General features: G+C 43.0%; 1 protein-coding gene across 2 annotated transcripts in view; it reads right to left on the bottom strand.

Annotated features, from left to right (window-relative positions):
- Positions 1–24,514, bottom strand: part of LOC120937461 (protein unc-93 homolog A-like) — a 1,112,011-nt gene that overhangs the window by 821,758 nt on the left and 265,739 nt on the right. For both annotated transcript variants that reach the window (XM_040350715.1, XM_040350716.1), the window contains exon 3: positions 5,544–5,725. In XM_040350715.1, the coding sequence (XP_040206649.1) occupies positions 5,544–5,725 (182 nt within the window). The remainder of the gene's footprint in view (positions 1–5,543; positions 5,726–24,514) is intronic.

Here is a 24,514-nt window from a genome sequence, read left to right as displayed (position 1 = left end):
AGATTTCCTTTAGTTGAACTAACAAAAGTGTGTCCATTCTAGAGCTGGTAACATTGAGGGTATTCAGTATAATTTTAAAGAACTGTTTTTGTGGGTAAGCGACATAGGGGAGGAGTATGGACGGTATATAAGTGGGAAGTATGTGCAGGTGAGGGAGAGGAATGTGGAGGGTCTAACAGTGGGCACTATGTACAGGAGAGGAGTGCAAAGGGTACGGCAAAGGGCACTATGTACAGGAGAGGAGTGTGAAGGGTATGACAATGGGCAGTATGTACAGGAAGAGTGTGGGGGTATGACAGAGGGTAGTACGTACCAGAGAGAAGTGTGCAGGGTATGATGGGGCAGTATGTACAGGAGAGGAGTGTGGAGGGCATGACAGTGGGCAGTATGTACAGGAGAGGAATGTAGATGGTATGGTAGTGGGCACTATGTATAGGAGAGGAGTGTGGAGGGTATGACAGTGAACACAATGTATAGGAGAGGAGTGTGGAGGGTATGACAGTGGGCACTATGTATAGGAGAGGAGTGTGGAGGGTATGACAGTGAGCAGTATGTACAGAAGAGGAGTGTGGAGGGTGCGACAGTGGGCACTATGTACAGGAGAGAAGTGTATGACAGCAGGCAGTATGTATAGGAGAGGAGTGTGAAGGATATGACAGTGGGCGCTCTGTATAGGAGAGGAGTGTGTAGGGTATGACAGTGGGCACTATGTATAGGAGAGGAGTGTGGAGAGTAGGACAGTGGGCACTATGTATAGGAGAGGAGTGTGGAGTGTATGACAGTGAGCACTATGTACAGGAGTGGAAGGATGTTTAGGGACTGCGTAGTGGTTAAGCGGGTCATACATGGATTGAAATTACGCCAATTATGCAGAGACCAGCCATAGTCAATCTATGTATGGGCTAGCTTGTTTTACACAAGTCAATCTATTAATCGACTTGAGTACAACCAGCCTGTTAGGTTTTTCCCAAAACAATCAGTGTTGCCAGCTATAGTTAGCAACACTGATCATTGTATGCACTGGCAGAACACAATAACACTGCAGGAGTGATTCCCTCATCCACAGGTCAGCAGGTGAGAGGGTGTGTGGGGACAGGCTGGGGAGAGATACTAGTCAGTGGCTGGGTAGGCACTGGTAGTATCAGAGCCAGATACACACAGGTTACATACGCCACGATCGTTAGAGCGAGAACAATAATTCTAGTACTAGACCTCCTCTGTAACTCTAAACGTGCAACCTAAAAAAAAAATTAAAGCGTCGCTTAGGATACCAAAAAAAATTGTGCTAACTTAACTAACTAGTGTTTTTTTTAACCACTTAAGCCCCGGACCAATATGCTGGCTAAAGACCCAAGGGGTTTTTACAGTTCGGGACTTCGCGCTTTAACAGACAATTGCGCGGTCGGGCTCCCAAACAAAATTGGCGTCCTTTTTTCCCCACAAGTAGAGCTTTCTTTTGGTGGTATTTGATTACCTCAGCGGTTTTTATTTTTTGCACTATAAACAAAAATAGAGCGACAATTTAGAAAAAAATTCAATATTTTTTACTTTTTGCTATAATAAATATCCCCCAAAAACATATATAAAAATTTTTTTTTCCTCAGTTTAGGCCGATACGTATTCTTGTACCTATTTTTGGTAAAAAAAAATCGCAATAAGCGTTTATCGATTGGTTTGCTCAAAATGTATAGTGTTTACAAAATAGGGGATAGTTTTATTGCATTTTTATTATTTTTTTTTTTTTACTACTAATGGCGGCAATCAGCGATTTTTTTCATGACTGCGACATTATGGCGGACACTTCGGACAATTTTGACACATTTTTGGGACCATTGTAATTTTCACAGCAAAAAATGCATTTAAATTGCATTCTTTATTGTGAAAATGACAGTTGCAGTTTGGGAGTTAACCACAGGTGGCGCTGTAGGATTTAGTGTACACTGTGTGTGTGTGTTTACAACTGTAGGGGGGTGTGGCTGTAGGAATGACGTCATCGATCGAGTCTCCCCTATAAAGGGGATCACTCGATCGATGCAGCGCCATAGTGAAGCACGGGGAAGCCGTGTTTACATACGGCTCTCCCCGTTCTTCAGCTCCGGGGAGCAATCGCGACGGAGCAGCTATAAACAAATAGCCGCGCCGTCGTCCCGGATCGCTCCCCGAGGGAACCCGACCGCCGCGTGTAGCGGGGGGGTCCCGATCGGATCCCCGACCCACGTCTAGGCAGGGACGTACAGGTACGCCCATTTGCCTGTACGTGCCATTCTGCCGACGTATATGTACATGCGGCGGTCGGGAAGTGGTTAATGAATGAAAAAAAACATGTTATAAAAATTGCTGCGCAAATACCGTGCTAGAGCTGCACAATTAATCGTTAAAAAAATTGTGATCTCGATTCAACCCCCCTGACGATCTCCAATGCAGAGTTTGCCGATTCTTTCATATAACAAGTGGAGAGACTTTCAGCTATCAAAAGAAAATATCTGGGCAGTCTGCCAAGTTTTTAACAGGAAACATTGTAACTAACACTTCCTTCTTAGATCAAAGGGATACACTTCTGCGTTTAAAGAAAAAATCTGGGCAGTCTGCCAAGTTTGTAAACAAAATGAAACATTGTAACTAACTAACATTGTAACAAAATGCAACACTTGTTTCTTAAGTTAAAAAGCAATATTATTTGCTAGAAAATTACTTGGAACCGCCAAACATTATATATATTTTAGCAGAGACTCTAGGGAATACAATGGCTATGGCTGCAATATTTTATGTCACACTGCATTTGCCCACTTCAATGAATAATAAAAAACATAAAAACAAAACAGTGAAGTTGGCCCATTTTTTTTTTGTTTTAATGTGAAAGATGATGTTACCCTGCAAGAATCGTGAGAGAATCTCTCTTCTAAGCAAAAAAATTGCAATTCTCATTTTAGCCAGAATCGTGCAGCTCTATACCGTGCAACATAAAAAGTGCAAAGACCACCACAGAGTAATTTTCTAGCAAAAGACAAATGATGATTTTTACATGTAGGGGAGAAGTGTCAGAATTGGCCTGGGTGGCAAGGGGTTAATTACCATGAGTAATATACAAATAATTATTATTATAAGCACTGTGATCCTATCAGTCTGCTGCAGTGTGTCAGCTTGTATTTATATTGGCCGCTCTGAATGTAGCTTCTGACAGGCTGTGCAAGCAGGCCCGTATCTCCGAAACCTTAAAAATGATAGCCGGCCCATATTTTGACCAGTTGTGGGGTATGTCTTCACATGCATACCCCCAAATGTGGGGTTTCTGTGACCTCTGGTCGTTGAGCTACAACCCCCCAAAGTCGATCTTTTTTTTTTTTTTTTTTTGGGCAAATGGGCCCATCTTGAGAAAGGGGCCTGGAGCTGCAGCTCCATCAGCCCCCTTGTTAATCCGGCCCTGGTTACTCCTGTCGCTCCCGCAGGTAATGTTGCAGTTTGCCTTTGGCAGCTCCGTCCCCACTAGTGGCATTACCAACAGTATCCCCAGCTCATTTCATACCGGTCAACATTAAGAAAGTTATGAACCTGGCTTCTCTTCTAATAACATCTCAGGATGTTACGGAGAACAAGTCTTATGCTTGCGGGGAGATCTCGGTAATGAAAAGCCCCAGGCTCAACCGCTAACTCAGCGTGGCAAAATTCTTGCTGGCATTTGCCTTTTTTAGGGACATTATATGTGCTGTCAGTCCTGATAGGGGGTGGAATTAGACCTGTATTTACATAAAGTGGTGGAATTGATACACAAATACAGCAGGTGCATTTTTTATGATTACCATTGGTCTTTTTCTGCAACGGTGGCGGCCACTTGGGCGCAGTTCCAGGTAGTAATGTGCTGGAGTAACATTGATAGGGAACTTTTGCAGGCATTTCGCTAACCAAAAATTCCCTGTGTGCGTGAATTGTCAGTCTTCAGCACACACCTCAGCGTGGTGTCCCATGTTTGAGCCTTCCAGTCACTAAGGGACCAGCAAGCAGGCGGCCAGTGGGTCCTCTACAGCAGTGGTCATCAACCCTGCCCTACATGGCCCACTAACAGGCCAGGTTTGCAAGATAACTGAAATACATCACAGGTGATATCATTTGCTGCTCAGTGATTGCAGTATTCTAGACTGCATCTTCCCATGGTAATACATAAAACCTGGCCTGTTAGTGGGCCCTGTAGGGCAGGGTTGATGACCACTGCTCTACAGGCTTTCAGGGCAGGTGGACAAAATAGGTAGGGCCATCCATTACCTGAGTAAGGCACAAGTATGCAACAATTTCAACAATTTCGGTTGCAACTACCACCAATGCAGGCCTCTGAATGTCTGCTCCAATTGTTTCAGAGTTCACCCCAAGTCCTCCTGTCTTGTCAAACCCTTTAGTTCATGACTAAATCAAGTCAATGTGTCTTTGCTGGGGGCTTGTTTAGAAAGTCACCTATCCCTGACCTTCAGACAATTCTTGCTGGATTGATTTTGAGTAGGATTTCACACAGGCCTAATTATGCTGCCAACCGAGTCGTTTAAATGCAGGAATTTATTGTCAGCAGACAATAGAAAAAATGTATGAACTATTAACTGTGTATGAGAATTCTACTGAGCATCATATTTTCAGTTAGTGAACCCTATTAAAAAAAAAAAAATATATATATATACACAGGGGAGGGCTGGCAGGGGGGGCAGGGTGGAAATCCCCACTCCCCCCTGGGCTGGTAACACTATGCACAGCCACCGGCCGCCCCTACCAAATGCTGTTTTTGCAGAGCAGAAATATGCCTGCTGGAGCTCTGTTAACACAGGTCACGGCCGCTGCTCACCTCCCACTGTGCAGCCGTGCCTGTGTCAGCTCCGAGGTAGATGGCTGCAGAGCTGAGCTATGTCTCGTCTCACACATAGCTCTTCTTCAGTGCACACCAACGCTGACATCCTCTTCTCTCTCTGCACAGACACAAGGAGAGATAGAGCTCATCTGCTCCTCCTCCTTCTGAGTCTGCCCTACCCACACTCCCCGGGCATGTGTGGGCACTGGAGAGGAAGTTTGAACCCAAAAAAGCATCAGACAGCCTGCCTGCACCTCAGCCTCCATCCTTGTAAGCTCACCCTCTCTAGTCTTTCCTGCCTCCCAGTGTATAAAAAGGGGTGCTCTGTGGACTTTGTTAAAGGGGAGAGGGGGCAGGCTTTGGTGAGCAGAGACCCTCTTTACACAATAGTCCACAGCATGCACCCTTAAATCAAGTTTCCCAGAACACCCCTTACATCAGATCTGATGTATATGGGGTCTGTGCGGACTCTGATGTAAGGGGAGGCTCTGTGCGGACTCTTGTGATCATGAAAAATCTTAGACTGTTTTCCTTGATCCGTCACTTTTCCACGCTCTATGGGCCACTTGACTGGACTTGCCTGGACTTGACTTGACTGGACTTGCCCCCCAGGCCTAAGGCTGCCAGCCCTCCCCTGTATATATGTGTGCGTTTCTTCTACAGTTAATTACAGATGATAAAAATAAATTAAAGATATATGTGTATACAGCATACATACCAGCTCGGATAGAAGTTGCAAAGGCTGTAGGAAATGAAACAAAACATAGAAGCCACGATGGTCCACTTGCAACCGATTTTCTTAATGAGCAAAGGAGGCAGAAATAATGAAGAGAGACTAAGGGACACATACATCACACTAAGTGATGCAACACCAAGTCCATTAATCCTGTTGAGGCTGCTCTGTAAAATAAAATAAAAAATAATATATATATTATTATAAAAAAAAAAAAATCTCTCTCTCTCTTTTTATGTACAGTATCTATTACTTTTTTTTTTTTTACCTAAAGGAGAAGTATATTTGAAACTCTGCAGTGATATAATGTAAAACAGCCTTTCCGTTGTTCAAGTACCCTAAATCACTTAGTATAACAAATACAGTTCTTGACGTTATCACATATAAATATCTTATAGCTGGTTTAAGAAACAGTATGTATTCTGTCAATTAATTAGTAGTTAAAATTCTTATGTTTGCAACTCCTAAAAAGATGGCAGCTTCTGTAAACAGTGTGAGTAATTGGCTCAGCAGCAGGTTGTGCATGACACCCTGGATGAGTTTGTAGCATGGTTTAAAAGGCACAGCAGACTTGCAAGATCTTGGTAAAACACCAGTGTGGTTTATTTTTAAAGTCGGTGTGAACAGGCATCAAAACAGCAAAAAACAAAAACAAAAAATAAATCTTTGCACACTGGGCAGGTAACTACAAACATTGGCCCGGATTCAGGTAGAATTGCGCATTATTTACGGAGGCGCAGGGCAACGTTTTTGCCCTGCGCCCCCGCAAATTTGCTCCGCTGCCCTTGATTCATGGAGCAGAAGCTCCGTAAATTGCACGGGCGTGCCGGCAAAATGCCCGGCGCAAGAGCACGCAATTTTAATTATCCCGTAGGGGGCGGAAATCAATTAAATTAGGCGCGTTCCCTCGCCGATCGTAGAGCAAATGCTCCGTCGGCAAACTTTCCCGACGTGCATTGCGGCAAATGACGTTGCAAGGACGTCATTTGCTTCAAAGTGAACGTGAATGGCGTCCAGAGCCATTCACGATTCACTTACGCAAACTACGTAAAATTCAAATTTCGCGACGCGGGAACGACGGGTATACGTAACATGGCCTTGCGCGAAAACAGCCATACATAAACAACGTAAATTGCGTACGCAGGGCTCGCGCAACGTTGTGAATCGGTGTTAGTATGCAATTTGCATACTATACACTGAGCACAACGGGAACGCCACCTAGCGGCCACCGCAAGAATGCAGCCTAAGATATGCGGGCATAAGAGCCTTATGCCGCTCAGATCTTAGGCTGCAGTCGGCGTAACGAGGTTCCTGAATCAGGAGCACTCGTTACGCCGGGGCAAGTAAGCAATTGCGCTGTGTAACCTATGGTTACACAGGCGCAATTGCTTCTTGAATCTACCCCATTGGATCTCAACTATCTCTCCAGGATCAACCTACCCAGGCACCAGAATAAATCATACAGGGCTTTTATACCCACCTCCATACCGGGCCTATTCTGGCACTTCTCTCCTACGTGTACAAATCATCATTATTTTGCTAGAAAATTACTCAGAACCTGCAAACATTATATATGTTTTTTTTAGCAGACAGCCTAGGGAATAAAATGGCGGTCATTGCAACTTTTTATCTTGCACAGTATTTGCGCAATAATTTTTCAAACGCCTTTTTTTGGGGAAAAAAATGGTTTCATTAATTAAAAAAATAACAAAACAGTAAAGTTAGCCCAATTTTTTTATAAAATATGAAAGATGATGTTACGCCAAGTAAATAGATACCTAACATGTCACGCTTTAAAATTGCGTGCACTCATGGAATGGCTCCAAACCTCGTTACTTAAAAATCTCCATAGGCGACACTTTGAAAACATTTACAGGTTACCAGTTTAGAGTTACAGAGGAGGTCTAGTGCTAGAATTGTTGCACACGCCCTAACACACGTGGCGATACCTCACATATGTGGTTTGAACGACGTTTACATACGTGGGCGGGACTTACGTGTGCGTTCGCTTCTAAACGCGAGCTACCAGGGACAGTGGCGTTTTAAATGATTATTATTATTTTTCTTTTTTTTTTACTTCATTTATTTTTTACATATTTTTTTTGATCACTTTTATTCCTATTACAAGGAATGTAAACATCCCTTGTAATAGGAAAGGTGTGTGACAGGTCCTCTTCAAGGAGAGATGCAGGGTCAATAAGACCCCACATCTCTCCTCCAGGCTGGAAAGCATGAGATTGTGAAAAAAAATTCACCGATCTCATGCTTACTAGCCGCAATTCCGGCTTTGTTTACCTGGGCGTGAAGTCATCACATCGCACCCGGGCCTCCGACGGTCATAGAGATGACTGGTGTCCATCTGGTAACCGGTCATCTCTATGCTTCCTATCCGGCGCTGGGCGATTCTTTCTCCAGGCCCCTGATGATACGGGAGAGCCCGGAGAAGCCCCAGATGGCGGCGGGAGGGGGGATGTCCCCTCCCGCCGCCAATAAGAACGATCAAGCGGCGCTAGGCCTCCCAAACATAATCCACCCCAAGAACTGCCTATTAGGCATTTTTGGCGAATTACACCCATCATCACATGCCAAGAGACTGCTCTGTATACTCTTCTTCTACGTTAAAAACGCTATTTTACTGTCCTGGAAGGGCACACAGACCTCTCTGAAATCCCTCTGGTTAAAACTTATTAATGACGCTATCCCACTGTATAAACTTACTTTTGAACTCCGAAAACGGTACAAAACCTTCCACAAAATTTGGGGTAGATGGTTGGCTAGTCCGCTAACCCTCTCCCAGCACTGATTGTACTACTCTTGCTTGACCATTGATGGGCCGTGCCTCACAGATCTCTAATATCTGAACCTCCGCTTTTGCTATATCCAGGTATTATACCTGATCCTTTTACCACTGTGCCTACTTTATATTTTGCACTAATGTCAGTTTATTTTTCTATGTTTGAGTGTATTGCCTAACGTTTATGACCAGGTTGTCTGGTGTGTTTTTTTTGTATGTTTTTCTGTTTGTTGGTTTGTCTTAAACCTAATAAAAATATCTTAAAAAAAAAAAAAGAACGATCAATCGGTGGAGCAGCCGCTCTGATCATTCTTATGGTGCGCAGGATCACGGTCGGAACACAATGATATCTGAATGATGCCTCTAGCTGCAGGCATCATTCAGATATCACCCCACAAAGTCCAGGACGTCATATGACGTCCACCCGGGATGGGAGATCCCTTTTGTGGACGTCATATGTCTATGTGCGGTATTGAAGTGGTTAATCATACAAACTTACTTTCCTGGTGCCTTCATGGCAGCATACATATGGTTGGTTACTCCGCCCCCAACCAACCCACAGGACCAATTATAACTCTATAAAAGAGAGCGACAGCCCCCTATCCGACATTCTTTTTTCTGTCCTCAAACATGCATGATCATGGATCACCTGTATACAGCCCTTACTATGCCACTATGTCGGCACAACCATTACAGGTTCATGCTTCCCTGTATATGGAGTTCCATGACTTAGGATGCTAAATACGCCCAAAAGTTTGGGAACCCATTTTTTCTGTAGGTCATTTTTTTGGGGGGGGTCTGGAGTTCAGGTATATTTCCTCCTCTTTATATTGGGAAAAGATCCTACTCCAATATTTTCTAGTTCTCACCTGCTGGGGCATTTCTGTGAGTATTCTGTGGGAGGCTGGATGTAAGCAGGCAGTAAATACGCTGCTGTCAGAGTTGTCTCCCCACGTCATTTCTGGCATCTGCAGCACTTTGCGTGCACCTTCTGAGTCTGAGTTATCCCTTCCAAAGAGAGAGTGGTTTCACACGGTGATGATGTCATCAGCGCATGCGCAATAGCCTAGTGAGGCCATCAGCAGACATATTGGTTCACCTGGGACGGCTGCCTGTATATAAAGGACAGTCTGTCTTCAGTATGGCAGCAGCTCTTATCAGTGGAACATCTCCCACATGCTGGGAGTTTTTTTTTACTCTTGTAAACAAAACCTGACTCGTGAATCCCATTATGGAGCCAGCCCAGGGTAAGGGCTTTTATAAAAGTTTTAGATGTGTATAATGATTGTGTATGTATATATATATATATATATATATATATATATATATATATATATATATATATATATATTGAGATAGTACAGTTCCCTGTCCTGGTAATGGTTGCCCAGGATTCTCAAATAGGCTGGTTGAGAGGCTCCAGGGTTATTTAATGTGGAGGAATCTGTTTGATCAGTTTCCTCCAAAGTTTATAAAATCGGGGGCGCATGCGCGACGCCGAGCAGGATGGACGCCTGAAGAACTAGCTCTGCTCCAACAGGGCTGATTACGGCTCACCGAGGGCTATAAACTCCGTATCTATCGACAATTCTAACACCCCTCGAGCCCCTTAAAGGTGGTGCATGCCGTCCGCTAAGAAGAAAAGTAAGGGCTCGGCTCAAAAGTCTCTTACACACTACCTTCTCCGCACCAGGGAACTGTACGGCATGGCTCAAGATGGCGCCGCCGACGGAGCTAATGGCGCTCTCTCCCCTGCTTTTCTCCCATCACAGCCTCAGACTCCCGATGTCTCGGAGAACGGTTCACCTGCGCTTTCTAAGGCAGATCTGGACTCCAGCCTGGAGGCTATGTATTCCAGGTTGGCTGCCAAGTTCCAATCGGAGCTCTACAAGACCTCCCACACTTTGTCCCAGGAGATTGCGGCCTTGGGCATGAGGACCGACAGACTGGAAACGAAACATGATGAGCTTGCCCTGGCCTATAATGACCTCAGTCGGGAGCATGAAAATTTAGCATCGGCCTTCTCCCTAATCCAAGCGCAAGACGAGGACCTTGATAACCGTAACAGATGCAATAATTTACGCCTACGAGGTATTCCTGAGACCGAGACCGACTTGATTCCAGCGGTCATCCGGCTTTTTAAGTCTCTGCTCCCAGACTGTGACTCTGCGGCCTTTACGTGTGATCGGATCCACAGGGCGCTCAGGCCAAAAGCCCCCGCTGACAAACCTCCCAGAGATGTTGTTCTCTGTATGAAGGACTTCCTGACTAAAGAGGAGATTCTGCGGGCTGCGAGGAACAAACAACGTATCACCCTGGATGATTATGTTGTGCAGATTTACCTGGACATCTCCCCGGCTACAGTGGATAGATGTAGGGGCCTGAAGGAAATCACTACGGTGCTCCAGGCGGCACGTATCCACTATAAATGGGAATTCCCTTTTAAGTTGGTAATCCCTCATAACGGCACCACCTATGTAGCCACCACGCTCCTGGAAGGACAAGAAATCCTCGTAAAACTGGGCCCCCTGGACGCCGAAGCTGTCCGTCGTCTGCCGTCAACCCCCAGACTTTCTCCCCTCTGGCGCACACCTCCACCTCGCCGAGACCGCAGAAGGATCAGATATGATATCGGAGGTATGGGAATAGACTAGTGGTTTGGATTTACCCTTATCGTTTCATTTCAACTGTTTGAGTCGCTGCATGACCTCCCCTCCCAGCCATGGCCTGACTTCACCCGTTGCCTTCCTTTTTAGGCTCTGGAGTTTGAATGACTCTCGTAACAGGCTCCCCTGCACCGACCCCCTCCTTGGGTTCGGTGCTGGGTCTACCTCGTGGCTGGTTGTGAGACCTGGAGGTCTCTTTTGGTTCCTTCTTTTATCAGGTTTGATGTTTCTACTTGATCCATTTGACTTTTCCCTGTTCTCTTTTTTGCTTTTCTTTTTCTCACTGATCGTTTTTTGCACTTTTTCTTTTGTTTTGATTTTAGGTCGGTTCTCTAACATGTCTCATATCCTATTGTGCCGGTTCATGTATGTAATGCATTGCAGTACTGAGTATGTTTTGTGTCTTACTGAAGTGAGTGCTTGGATGGTAGTGGCGACCCCTGCTGTAATAGTTAGGTCCTTTTTGGGCTGCAGAAGACTCCCATTTACATGCCTGGATTCTATTAGCTGTCAGTTGAAATCGCTACCGCCCTGTATTGATGGCAATTAACTGTATATCCCACAATGTGAGAGGCTTTAACTCCCCTGTTAAAAGGAGAACGGCTTTCGCTCTCTATAAACAATTGAAAGCCAAAATTATTTTGATTCAACGCATTTCTCCGAAGCCTCCCACCCAAAAATTCTTTCATAGAAATTTCTTACAATCCTTTTATACACTGCACTCTTCGAAAAGCAGGGGCGCCGCTATTTTCCTACATTCCTACCTTCCTTTGGAGGTCAAGAAGGTATTCAGAGACAAGGACAGCAGATATGTCATTGTGAAGGGGGTTCTGAATAATAGAGAATTAACTATTGCTAGTGTGTATGCTCCCAATGACCCCCAGCCTCATTCTTTACCTCCTTTTTTGAGCATTTGACAGCCTATCAGTCCCCTCACATGATTGTCGGAGGTGATTTTAACTCAATAGCTAACCCCCTGCTAGACAGAAGTTCGATCTTCACTTCAGCTAGGGCCTTTCCTAAATCCCTCACACGTGCGCTGAGGGATTGCCAATTGGTTGACTCCTGGAGGGCCCATACTATTGGAGCCAGGGAGTTCACCTTTTTTTCCCACCCTCATAATAGCTATGCCAGGCTAGATTATGTTTTTGTCTCACCAATTATCCTAGCCAATTCTAAAACGGCTACAATTCACCCCTGTGTCTGGTCAGATCACCAAATTGCCGCCTTTGAGACAAATTTCATTGGTCTGGCCCAGGCACCCTTTGTGTGGCGATTGAACGAAGCGTTCCTTTAAGATGCGGCAGTTAAATCTGAAGTGCTGCAGGCCATAGACCAGTATTTTGAACTCAATGCCCTACCTGAAACCCCCATTTCGGTTGTTTGGACCGCTCATAAAGCGGTTCTTCGAGGCAAACTAATTGGGATAGCTTCATCCCAGAATAAAATGAATAGACAACGGATCCTTGATCTTATAACAGAGTTAGATATTCTTTATAAAAATACTTCTAGGCGGTATCATGATTCCATGAGGGTAGAAATTGATCAGAAGCGCCTAGAACTAGACGTGCTACTTACTACCAAGGCTGAAAAGGCCCTAAGGTGGGGAAAGGCAAAGTTTTTACTGCATGGTGGCTCCCCCTCCACTATGTTGGCTAGGAGGCTGAACTGGTTTGCTAGACCCCCTCATGTATACAAACAAATTAATGACTCAGGCCTGGCTACTTCACACCCTCAGGAGGTGCTGAAGATTTTTGCTAAATTTTATTCCACCCTTTTGGCACCATCGCCACTGTCTCCTTCTGGGGAGGACCTGGCCTGGATGGATTCTATCCTGATCCCTACCCTTTCTCCCTCTCAGTTGGAAAGGCTGAACTCACCTATCTCACAGTTGGAAGTCTTGAATGTGATTAAGGCCTTGAAATCTGGGTCGGCCCCGGGTCCAGACGGCTTTTCCTCGATGTATTATAAAAAATTTGCACCCTCATTGTCTGGCAGGCTGGTTCAGATTTTTAATTTGGTTCTGCAGGGAAGTGCCCTTCCTGGGGAAATGCTGTTAGCTAATATGTCCCTTATCCCCAAGCCGAATAAAAATCACTCACTCCCTCAGAATTTTCGGCCGATTTCGGTCATTAACAATGACTTGAAAATTTCCAGTAGGATTCTAGCTGATTGTCTAGCGAGCGTTATCTCCTCACTCATATCCCCTTATCAGGCTGGTTTTATCCCCCATAGGTTAATCACGGATAATATACATCTGGCTGCTAATGTAATTCAGGATGCTAACCTGTTCTCTAAGAAATTAATTCTGTTGAGCCTAGATATTCAAAAGGCATTTGATAGCGTGTCTCGGAGCTATGTGTCCACTCTGTTACAGCGTATGGCTTTTAATGGTGAATTTTTTCAGGCTTTTCAGGCTTTATACAAAGATCCCAAAACCTGGATTAAGATCCGGGGTTGTAGCTCTGACTTTTTTAGTTTGGGCAGTGGCACGAGACAGAGGTGCCCGCTCTCCCCCTTGATTTTCGCCCTGGCCTTGGAACCTCTGGCTATTGCGCTGCTGCAGAACCCGGATATTTCTGGATACCACAAGGAACAGGCTGATTACAAGTTCTGCATGTATGCGGATGATGTTTTGATGTTTATCACCAACCCTCTGATTACTTTGCCCAACCTTTTTCTCATTCTGTCCAGGTTTGCGACGGTCTCCGGACTCTCAGTTAATGTATCAAAATCGATGGCCCTCCCAGTGGGTTACTCCCATTTTGAGCTTGACCACCTCAGACATACCTTCAAGCTCTCCTGGGCTAGCCAATCTCTCCCATATCTCGGGATCAATCTGACCAGTGACTACTGGAAATTGTTTGATTCTAATTATCCTCCTATGGTTTCCACGATTAAACAGTTGCTTAGACTTTGGGCGCCACTACACATCTCTTTTCTGGGTAGGGTGACTGCTCTTAAGATGACCAGCCTCCCCAAGTTACTGTATTTATTTAGATCCCTTCCAATTAGACTATCAAAAATGTACGTTCTTAAAATCCAGACCCTCTTTAATAACTTTATATGGAAAGATAGGCCCCCTAGATTCGCTAGAAACATCCTATACCACTAAGAGAGGAGGTCTCGGGGTCCCTCAACTATGGTTGTACTATTTGTCCAGTAGATTCTCCCAACAAGCCCAATGAAACATTCGGAACCCTAGGGTTCCGTGGGTTAGGTTCGAAAGTGACTCTATATCCCCGTTCTATCTCCCTGGTCTCATGTGGTCCTCTAACCTAGTGTTGAGCAGAATACGCCATATTCGATTTCGCGATATATCTCGAATATATAGTCGAATATTCGAGATATATTCGCTAAATTCGAATATTCGTGATATTTTATCGAAATGAAATGATTGCGAATTTTCGCTATTGCGAATGCGAAAATAATTGCGAATTTTCGATAACTGCGGTAGGAGCACTCTGATTGGCTCAGAATATTCTTGATATTTTTTCGAAATTTCGCAAAATGCGAATGCGATATTTACTGCGCAATTTCGACAAATGCTGTAGGAGCACTCTGATTGGCTCAGAATATTCGTGATATTTTACAATACAAAATAATTGCGAATATTCTGCAAATGCGGAAGGAGCACTCTGATTGGCTCAGAATATTCGTGATATTTTACAATACAAAATAATTGCGAATATTCGGCAAATGCGGAAGGAGCACTCTGATTGGCTCAGAATATTCTTGATATTTTACAATACAAAATAATTGCGAATATTCGGCAAATGCGGAAGGAGCACTCTGATTGGCTCAGAATATTCTTGATATTTTACAATACAAAATAATTGCGAATATTCGGCAAATGCGGAAGGAGCACTCTGATTGGCTCAGAATATTCTTGATATTTTACAATACAAAATAATTGCGAATATTCGGCAAATGCGGAAGGAGCACTCTGATTGGCTCAGAATATTCTTGATATTTTACAATACAAAATAATTGCGAATATTCGGCAAATGCGGAAGGAGCACTCTGATTGGCTCAGAATATTCGTGATATTTTACAATAGAAAATAAAAAGTGTTTTGCATTGGTGGTGATTCTTTACTCTATCCATCTGTCACAGCCGTTTGTCAATCAAACACCTTGCAGATTGCTGCATGCTTTGGACTTTTTTTCACTTCACATATCAAAGACATTTTTATGAAAGATTATTTTTCTATTATTGGGACTATATTTCTTTATATATTTGTTTCACTGTGTATTTCACAAGTTATTTGCGCTTGCTTATTTTATAATTTGCCCACATGTCTTGTCACTAGACATATTTTTTATTCTTGTAGAGCGACTACATTTTCTGTCTTGTATTAATTTATGTTGTATAACATTTTTGAGTTGCTGCTGTATTCTCCCCTTTTTTTAAGGTATGCGCAATTTTTTCCTTCTTACAAAAAAAAATAATATCAAACATACAAATATTCATAACAGAAACATACACAAAGCCCCCCCCTTTTGCATCAGAGACAATCAGAGTTCTCCTACCACAGTTATCGAAAATTCGCAATCATTTTCGCATTCGCATTAGCGAAAATTCGCAATTTTTTTTTTTTCAATTCGGCAACATAAAAGGATCGCCTCAGCTTAGCTACTCGGCCCAGGGTCTCTAATCATACCAGCAATGCTTTTACACGTCGATAGGATGTGATCTGTTTTAAAAATAAAATTGAAAAAATGCGAATATTCGGAATTGCGAATATTCACCGCGAAATTCGAAATATATCGCGAATACTCGAATATGCCATATTCGAGCCGAATATTCGCAATACGAATATTCGTGAGCAACACTGCTCTAACCCTGCTTGCTCTATCCTCCGCTCCAAAAACCTTAAAGTGACTGCATGCCTAGGATTATGGGATAGTTATAAGGTCACGTTTGGCCTTCTTTCACGACCCTCTTTAAGTGCCTCGTTTTCTGGGTGACTCACGTTTTGCCCCGTCCTTTGCTTGCCCGGACTCTTTTCAGACCTGGGTAGGCCTGGGCCTGACTAAATTGGCAAGTTTTATGCAGGATTCGAAGTTCATATCCTTTGCTAATTTACAATCAAAGTATGTTATCCTACCAGGTGAGTTTTATCACTACCTTCAAATTAGGCACTTTTTCCAGTCACATTATGTTCACCCCTCCTCGGACCGGCTCATTGGCTTTGAAACTATCTGTAACATGGCCCCAAAGGGGTCTGATCTCGGGCATCTATAATTCTCTGGTTTCGGCCATTGATACCCCGGGGCTGAGGTATAGATCCCAGTGGGAACGTGAGCTCAATCTCGAAACAGATGAGGTTGACTGGACGTCCTGCTGGCTGAATATGCGTAAATGCACCCTCTCTCTCACTGTTAGGGAAACGGCGATTAAATTGTTGACCCACTGGTATTACACCCCAGTGCGTCTCCATGGGATGTTCCCGCAAGCATCCCCCTTATGCTTTAGGGGCTGCGACCTCCCAGGTTCCTACCTTCATTTATTTTGGGAATGTGATAAACTGAGACCCACCTGGACGGACCCTTGGGGCTAATTGATAGGTTAGCAGGTGGACACGTGGCTCTAACGCATACCCACTTCCTTCTATTTGAGGGAATACAGGATTCTCCTGGTCCCATGGTAAAGTTGATCCATTCGGTTTGTTTAGCTACACAGTGGGCAATTATCTTATGCTGGAAGAAGGACTCGGTTCCATTCTCACTGATTATCACAAGAGTTGATCAAATGATGTTATCAGAAAAAATCCATCACACATTACATGACTCCGTTCCCAAGTTTGACGCCAAGTGGAATCCTTGGTTCATTCTTAGACTCCAGAACTGACCTACCCTATCCCCCCCTCCCTTTTTTTTCCTTTTCTCTCTCTCTCCCTTCCCACCCCTCCCTTCCTTACCCCTTTTGTATGGTTAGAAATTTCCTTTCATCCTCTTCTCAAGTTATGGTTTTACACTGTTTAGTATTGTGTACCAAGTTGTTTGTAATTACTTGTCTAGTCATTGACCCACAATATCTCATCTACTTATCCTATTGTACATGTTTATTATTGTACCTTTATTATCTGATCACTTCAGATGTTTATGGTTTTCAATGATTTTGTTATCTGCTGTACCTGGTATTTTTCTTTCCTAATACCAATAAAATTCTTTTGAAAATAAAGTTTATAAAATCCACTAAGGGCCCTGGAGCCCGGAGATTCCATAATGATATGGGTGGGATAGAATCTCCAATCCTGGGACCGGGTTTTGGAAACAGCCAGGAGTCTTCGTTGAGCAGGTGGTTCCTGGGCTTATAGTAGAGTCAGGACCAGTGTTCTGGGCTCCACCCACCCGAGGAGTCCAGGCAAGCAAGGGAGAAGCATGCATGTCTGCATGGTATAGACAGAGGGCCCAAAGCTATGGGCTGAGCAGCACAGAAGCTGAAAGAAGGTACAGTGATTTGTCCAGGATCATTGGTACATGGCCAAGAGGGCTGAAGTGTAAAGCCTAAGCGGCTGTATTTCTGAAGAGAGCCAGGTGGCTCGGCATTTTCGGTTGATTACTTTATTGCTGTAGCAACTTGAAATCCCCTGCGTGGACTTTTTTTTTTCTTTCTTTTAATAAAAGTGGGTCAACAAGCCCTTAAAAAGCACAACTGGCGTAGACTCTGCTCACTGGTATGCTCTAGACCAGGGGTGTCCAAACTTTTTTCAAAGAGGGCCAGATTTGATGAAGTTAACATGAGTGAGGGCCGACTATTTTGCCTGACATTTTTTGAACCATTAAAATTAAATGCAAATTAAAGAATACACTGCCCAACGAGAATTCTCTTGCCTTTGTGGCTGTGTGTGGTGAAGAGTCTAAGGATGAGCTTGGGCGTGTTATTTGGATATACCGTATTTATCAGCGTATAACACGCACCTTCATTTTAAGAGGGAAGTTTCAGGAAAAAAATACAATTTTAAATAATGAACTGTGAAGCAAAATAAGGGTCAGTGCCCATGAATGCAGACTCACAATTGCCATGAATGCAGCTTCACCATTGCCATGAATGCATCCTCTGAATGCAGCCTCACTATTGCCATCAGTGCAGCTGGATCAATTCCCATCTACAGCCTCGGAGGGGACAGGGAGGGGGGTGGGACGAGTGCCAACGGATTACATACAGAAGAATCTCCTGTTTTCTTGGTGGCCTTCCTATTACAGAGGCCGCCAAGTAAACAGGAGATTCTCCTGTATGTTATCTGACAGCACTCGTCCCACCCCCCTCCCTGTCCCCTCCGAGGCTGCCAGAACGATAAATACGGTTTATATCTTTTGTGGCCCCCCAACGAATCCCAGAGTGCCATGTGGTGCTCTGTGATTGTCCAAATTACCAGTGGGGCTGCATTAAACCAAAACGCGGGCCGCATTTGGCCCCCGGGACGGACTTTGAACATGCCTGCTCTACACAGACACTAAATAACCCCAACATTTCAATATATATATGTTAAATGTATAACATGTATAAAAAAAAATCTAAGAAACTATCTGTCGTGCAGCAAGTTGATCATCTTTCACTACATTCATGACCCACTATAGTCTGGATCCAGCTGTGCTTACTTCCCGTGACTTCGGAAAAAAAAAACTTTACAGTTGTCTACTCTATAACTGAAATTAAAATATTTTTGCAGCAGCCTTTCCTGTAAGCAAATTATTTACCATATGTATGCTGCCATGAAGGCACCAGGAAAACAGAAAATTAATTACTTACCTTTCTGTAATTTTCATTTCCTGGTGCCTACCCATGGCAGCATACGCCCTCCCTTTCTATAATCCTTAAACGTTTGAGTCTAGTTACAATAATGTCGGATAGGGGGCTGTCGCTCTCAGGACCAATTCTTATAATTGGTCCTGTGGGTTGGTTGGGGGCGGAGTAACCAACCATATGTATGCTGCCATGGATAGGCACCAGGAAAGGTACCGTATTTTCCGGCGTATAAGACGACTTTTTGGATGCAAAAAAATGCATCCAAAGTCAGGGGTCGTCTTATACGCCGGTGACAGTCTCCGTCTGCTGCAAGCGTCCATGATTTGAAAGCCACGCCTTCTTCTCAGACTGTCCTGTGATAGGCGGAAAACACAAATTTTCCCAGCAGTGCCTCTGTTCTGTGTTCCTCCTATCAAAGATGCCTTCTCATCCTCGGACGAGAGGACATCCGTGATAGGCGGAACACAGAACAGAGGCGCTGCTGGGAAGATTTGTGTTCCGCCTATCACAGGACAGTCTGAGAAGAAGGCGCGGCTTTCAAATCATGGACGCTCGCAGCAGACGGAGACTGTCACCGGCCTGGAAGCCAGAAGCTGCAAAATGTGAGTGATGGCACAGTGGGGGGGAAAGTGGGGGCAAGTGATGGCACAGTGGGGGCAAGTGATGGCACAGTGGGGGCAAGTGATGGCACTGTGGGGGCAAGTGATGGCACTGTGGGGGCAAGTGATGGCACAGTGGGGGCATGTAATGTAATGGCACAGTGGGGGCATGTAATGTAATGCACAGTGGGGCATGTAATGTAATGGCACAGTGGGGCATGTAATGTAATGGCACAGTGAGGTATGTAATGTAATGGCACAGTGAGATTTGAAAAAAGCCTGTTTCTGTCAGCGGTTGTTTCTGTCAGAGGTTGTTCCGGCTACCCCTCAGCTTCCAGAAAGACTAGAAGTATATACGGCGAGTATATCCCAAAACCAAATTTTTTCCTGGAAAATTAGGGGGTCGTCTTATACGCCCAGTCGTCTTATACGCTGGCAAATACGGTAAGTATTCAGTTTTTCGTTATCACCATACAAGCAAATTGCTGCATCCCAGCCTGTCCTGCACAGAGCTCTGGTTCCAGGATGGCGCATGCTCTCTGAGCAGCCTGGATGTTTTATAGAGCCCAGACTACTCAGATCTGCTTCAGCTGAGCCCATTAACCCAAGCAAGCTCAACAAACAGCAAAAAACAAAAACCTGTTTGATATTGCTTGAATCTGGGACAAATATCTCCCATCCTGGATACATGTAGTTTTCCCTGGTTTCCTATCACATCTTACATGATAGATACCAAGCTACTCAGAATCATGTTTTTGCTTTTGGACTGAATTTTAGGAGCCCAAATTACAAGAACTTTTAAGTGTACTGAATATCTATGTAATTTGTTTATGCTTGGTAAGACATTCCTTGTGTCTAAAGAATCGTTGTATTAAACATCAAAAAATAAAATATATGACAGGCATATTAACACGGTCAATTATTGGTTATTTTTCAGACTATAAACCAGTATGAGGAACATTCTTTGTTTTTTTGGGGTTCTTGCGGGGGGGGGGGCGGGGGTTTGCAAGAATGGTCAATTTTAAAAGATTAAAATGTGTTTTTATGGATTTAAGATTCTTGAAAATTCAATTTGAGCATATACAGTAATTATAGTAATTACTGGCTATTCCAAGATCTGACAGTTGAGCAATAAAAAGCTCTTTTAAAGCTGTCTAGTCATTTGTTGCATCACCTTTTAAATAAAATAAAAGGAACAGCCCAAGGGACAAGCCTAACACACCTAGTTGACATGTATAACACCACACAATTATTTTATGTTACACTTTCTAAATTACAAGAATTATCACAGTTTAAAGTGGCCGATTATAGCATAATACACCTAATGGCTCAGCGTTTACATTAGAAATGCTGCTCCTGCTTTTTTACAGAAGGTGATTGGTAGGGTTTTCATTCATAATCATATCATACACACAAGTATGCTATTATAACTAATCTTTAACTTTATGTATAGAGATGTGCTAGAGAGCATTTTTTCACTTACAGGGACGGGTGACGCTTTACAAAAGGTAATTAAATTAGTGCAGCTTTATTATTTCTATAGATAAATGCATGTTCAATTATAAGAAAGCTGCTTATATATATGTGTGCTGTGCACATCATTCCTGTTCATTTGGATTTGTCATTATGAGTCACTCATGTTAATAATGTAGGCTTATTGCAATAAATACTATTTGTCATAGGCCCTAATAGTAGAGAGCTGGTAACAGATGCTAAATAACACACCATGAAATAGCTGACTATTTACTAGGGAGTAGACTCTGATCACCAATATATTCCTGGGATGTGGCACCCTTTGGTTTAAAGAACCATGGCACATCAAGGAAACAGATACTTTGTATCGGGAACTATTTCCAGTAGTGAACTGGATATGTTTACCAATGTTACACATGATAATTGCCTCTATATATTTCATAAGTGATGTGTTATAAAGAAGACTTAAAAGGGGTTGTAAAGGTTCGTTTTTTATTTTCTAAATAGGTTCTTTAAGCTAGTGCATTGATGGTTCACTTTCCTTTTTCTTTGATTTCCCTTCTAAATGTTTTTTTGTTTGTCTGAATTTCTCACTTCCTGTGTCTCCTCAGTAAGCTTTCCACCATCATCCGAGAAGTGGAAAGTCAACCAGAACAGCTTACTGAGGAGGAACAGGAAGTGAGAAATTCAGACCAAGAAAAGGGAAAAAAACAAAACAAAAACACAACATTTAGAAGGGAAATCGAAGGAAAAGGTAAGTGAACCAACAATGCACTAGCTTAAAGGAACCTATTTAGAAAATAAAAAACGAACCTTTACAACCCCTTTAAGTATATTTTTAGATTTTGCATCACCTATACTAATGTTTACTGTCTCAAAGTGTCAATCAAGACCACTGCATTGATGAACACAGTTCAATTTAAATGGATAGGAAATTACACTGCCCATTCTTTCACCCACAACCGCTACATACAACATAAGGCTCACTGCTATTTGTCTTCATCTTCCACAGAGATTCCAAAAGATGCAGCAAATTAAATAAATGTCTATACAAGCACAAAATGTAAAGTGGTTGTGAACCTCTGGTTTTGAGTTTTACGGTGGCTTCCATTTCCTCCCTCCTCCTTGGTGGCCAATTGGGACTCCTCCAATCGTAAAATGGGTCTCAGACCCACTAGTGATGGACTGGCTTGGGGGGGGGGGGGGGATCAGCGTTTTAATAGTGAATATTCATTCGCTCTTGGAGCATCTGTGTGGACTTGTAGCGCAATGCCCTGCGCGACGAGCCCACCCTATTTTGAAGCCTATTAGAGCCTGTGGATCTAATCAGGTGCTAAAAAGAAAAAACACCCACACCGCTTTAATTCATGCGATCAGTGTCCTGAAAGCTGTGGCTAGAGGGGGCAGTGCCCAGGCCCCTAATGGAAAGGCCGCCACTGTTCTGCTTCCTGAGGAAGATATCAAAGTTTTTTTTGAAAGTGTTAACATTCTCAGCTAGTACCACTTCTTGGGGAGGGAGTTCCAATTGTTTACTGCTTTAACAGTAAAATACCATTTCCACAATCTAAAGTTAAACCTCCTAAAATCATGGGCGCATGTCCTTTTCAGGGACCTAAAGCTGGATACACACTATACAACTTTTGTTGTTACATTTCCTTTAGATTTACCTTCAACTATGTAGTACAAGGGCCTGCCTGATTACAAACAAATTGAAAGTGTTTAGGTTTGACCTCCTATTATATGGTTTTGGTAAATCTAAAATCTCAAGAATATTGTATAGTGTGTATCCAGCTTTAGAGTAACATTTCATTACAGTTACTAAAGTTACATCTGATATATCTGTACATTGTAATCACTGTGGGGGTCATTTACTATAGCGTCAATATATGATCCTGCAGTCCCAGAAAATAGCATCCAATTAAGGCCAATTAGGATGTCACAAAGACCAGTTGTTATAGCAGTGGCAGGACTGCCACCGACCAGCAGGATAGGTATACAGGCAGTCACTCTGGCAGATGACACAGGCTCATAATGAGGTGTGAAGTCGAAGTACTAGCCAGTGTTCACCAGAGCTCCTGATGGTGGAGATGGATTTAGCTGTGTGCTAGTACCAGGTCGCGGTCCTCAGGTTTACCCAGGGCCGCCATCAGGGGGGTACAGGCAGTACACCTGTAAGGGGTCCAGAGGTTCCCAGCGGCCCGGAGGCCCACAGGGCCCCAGATGGCAACCCCCCTTTTTTTATTTTATTTTTTTTATTTTTTTATTTCTTTTATTTTTTATTTCTTTTATTTTTTATATATATATATATATATATATATATATATATATATATATATATATATATATATATATATATATATATATATATATATATATATATATATATATATATATATATATATATATATATATAATTATTATTATTATTAAAGGGCCCAGATGGCAACCCCCTTTTTTTTATAAAAAAAGTAAAAAAAGATTTTATTTTATTTCTTTTGTTTTCTTGTTATGTTTTCTTGTTTTATATATATATATATATATATGCCCCATGTGGCAAACCCCCTTTTTTATTATTTTTTTATAAGTGTTTATTTTTTTATTTTTGTTTATATATTTTTTTTATTATTATTAAAGGGCCTTGGATGGCAACCCCCTTTTTTATTTTTATGTTATTTTTTTTTTAAATGTTTGTTTTATTTTTTTTATATATATTTTTTTTATTTATTTTTTATTAAAGGGCCCAGAGGTCCCGGATGGCAACCCCCTTTTTTTGTAATTTATTTATAAAAAAATAATAATTTGTGTATATATATAGATATATATATCTATACATACACATTTTTTTTATTAAAGGGCCCAGAGGTCCCCAGGGCCCCAGATGGCAACCCCCCTTTTTAAAAAAAATATATATTTTTTTAATTTCTTCTTTCTTTTTATTAAAGGGCCCAGAGGTCCCCAGGGCCCCCGAATGGCTACCCCCTTTTTTTATATATAATTTTCTTTATTTAATCTTTTCTCAATTTCAGGCGGCAGCAACCCCTCCCCCGGTTCTGTGTATTGGGGCCCCATAATTCCTGATGCCTTGGGTTTACCCCACCAGGGTGTGAGCAATATGGGGTCCAGTAGCGGATGAGCAGATAAGGATTAAACAGCACCGTGGTCAGTAAACAAGCCAAAAGGTCGGTAACGAGTAGTTGCAGGTTGGGATCAGGCAGTAGAGTAGTCAAAGAACAAGCCAAGGGTCAATCATGAGGGGTAGCAAAATACAGACGGCAGCAGGGAAGTCAAGCGCAAGGCACTGGCTGAGAAGGCACAATAACCTAGCAAAGAGGAAGTGCTGAGACAAGGCTTATATTGGAAGTTCATGGGAGGAGCAAGGAGTTCAAGGTTCAACAGCAATTAAGACACAAGTCAGGGTTGTCCAATGGATCAGATAGGATTGTCCAATAGATCAGACAGGGAGCTGGCCAACATCCCAGATAGCTCAGTGGGAAGAGTCAACACTGTACACAGAAGAGGTCTCAGGTTCAAGTCCAGGTCCTGACATAAGACTTCAACTCTCAGAAACTGGGCGCACATGCAAATGGAAAGCGTGCTATTGCCGGCGAACATGCCTGTCAGATTGGCGGATAGTGGGCGTCAATGAGACTTGAACCTGAAAAATCCAAA

The sequence above is a fragment of the Rana temporaria genome, chromosome 4 (genome assembly GCF_905171775.1).
Source record: "Rana temporaria chromosome 4, aRanTem1.1, whole genome shotgun sequence".
Classification (NCBI taxonomy): Eukaryota; Metazoa; Chordata; class Amphibia; order Anura; family Ranidae; genus Rana; species Rana temporaria.
The sequence above is the reverse complement of the archived record's forward strand: the minus strand, read 5'-3'. Positions and strand labels throughout refer to the sequence as shown.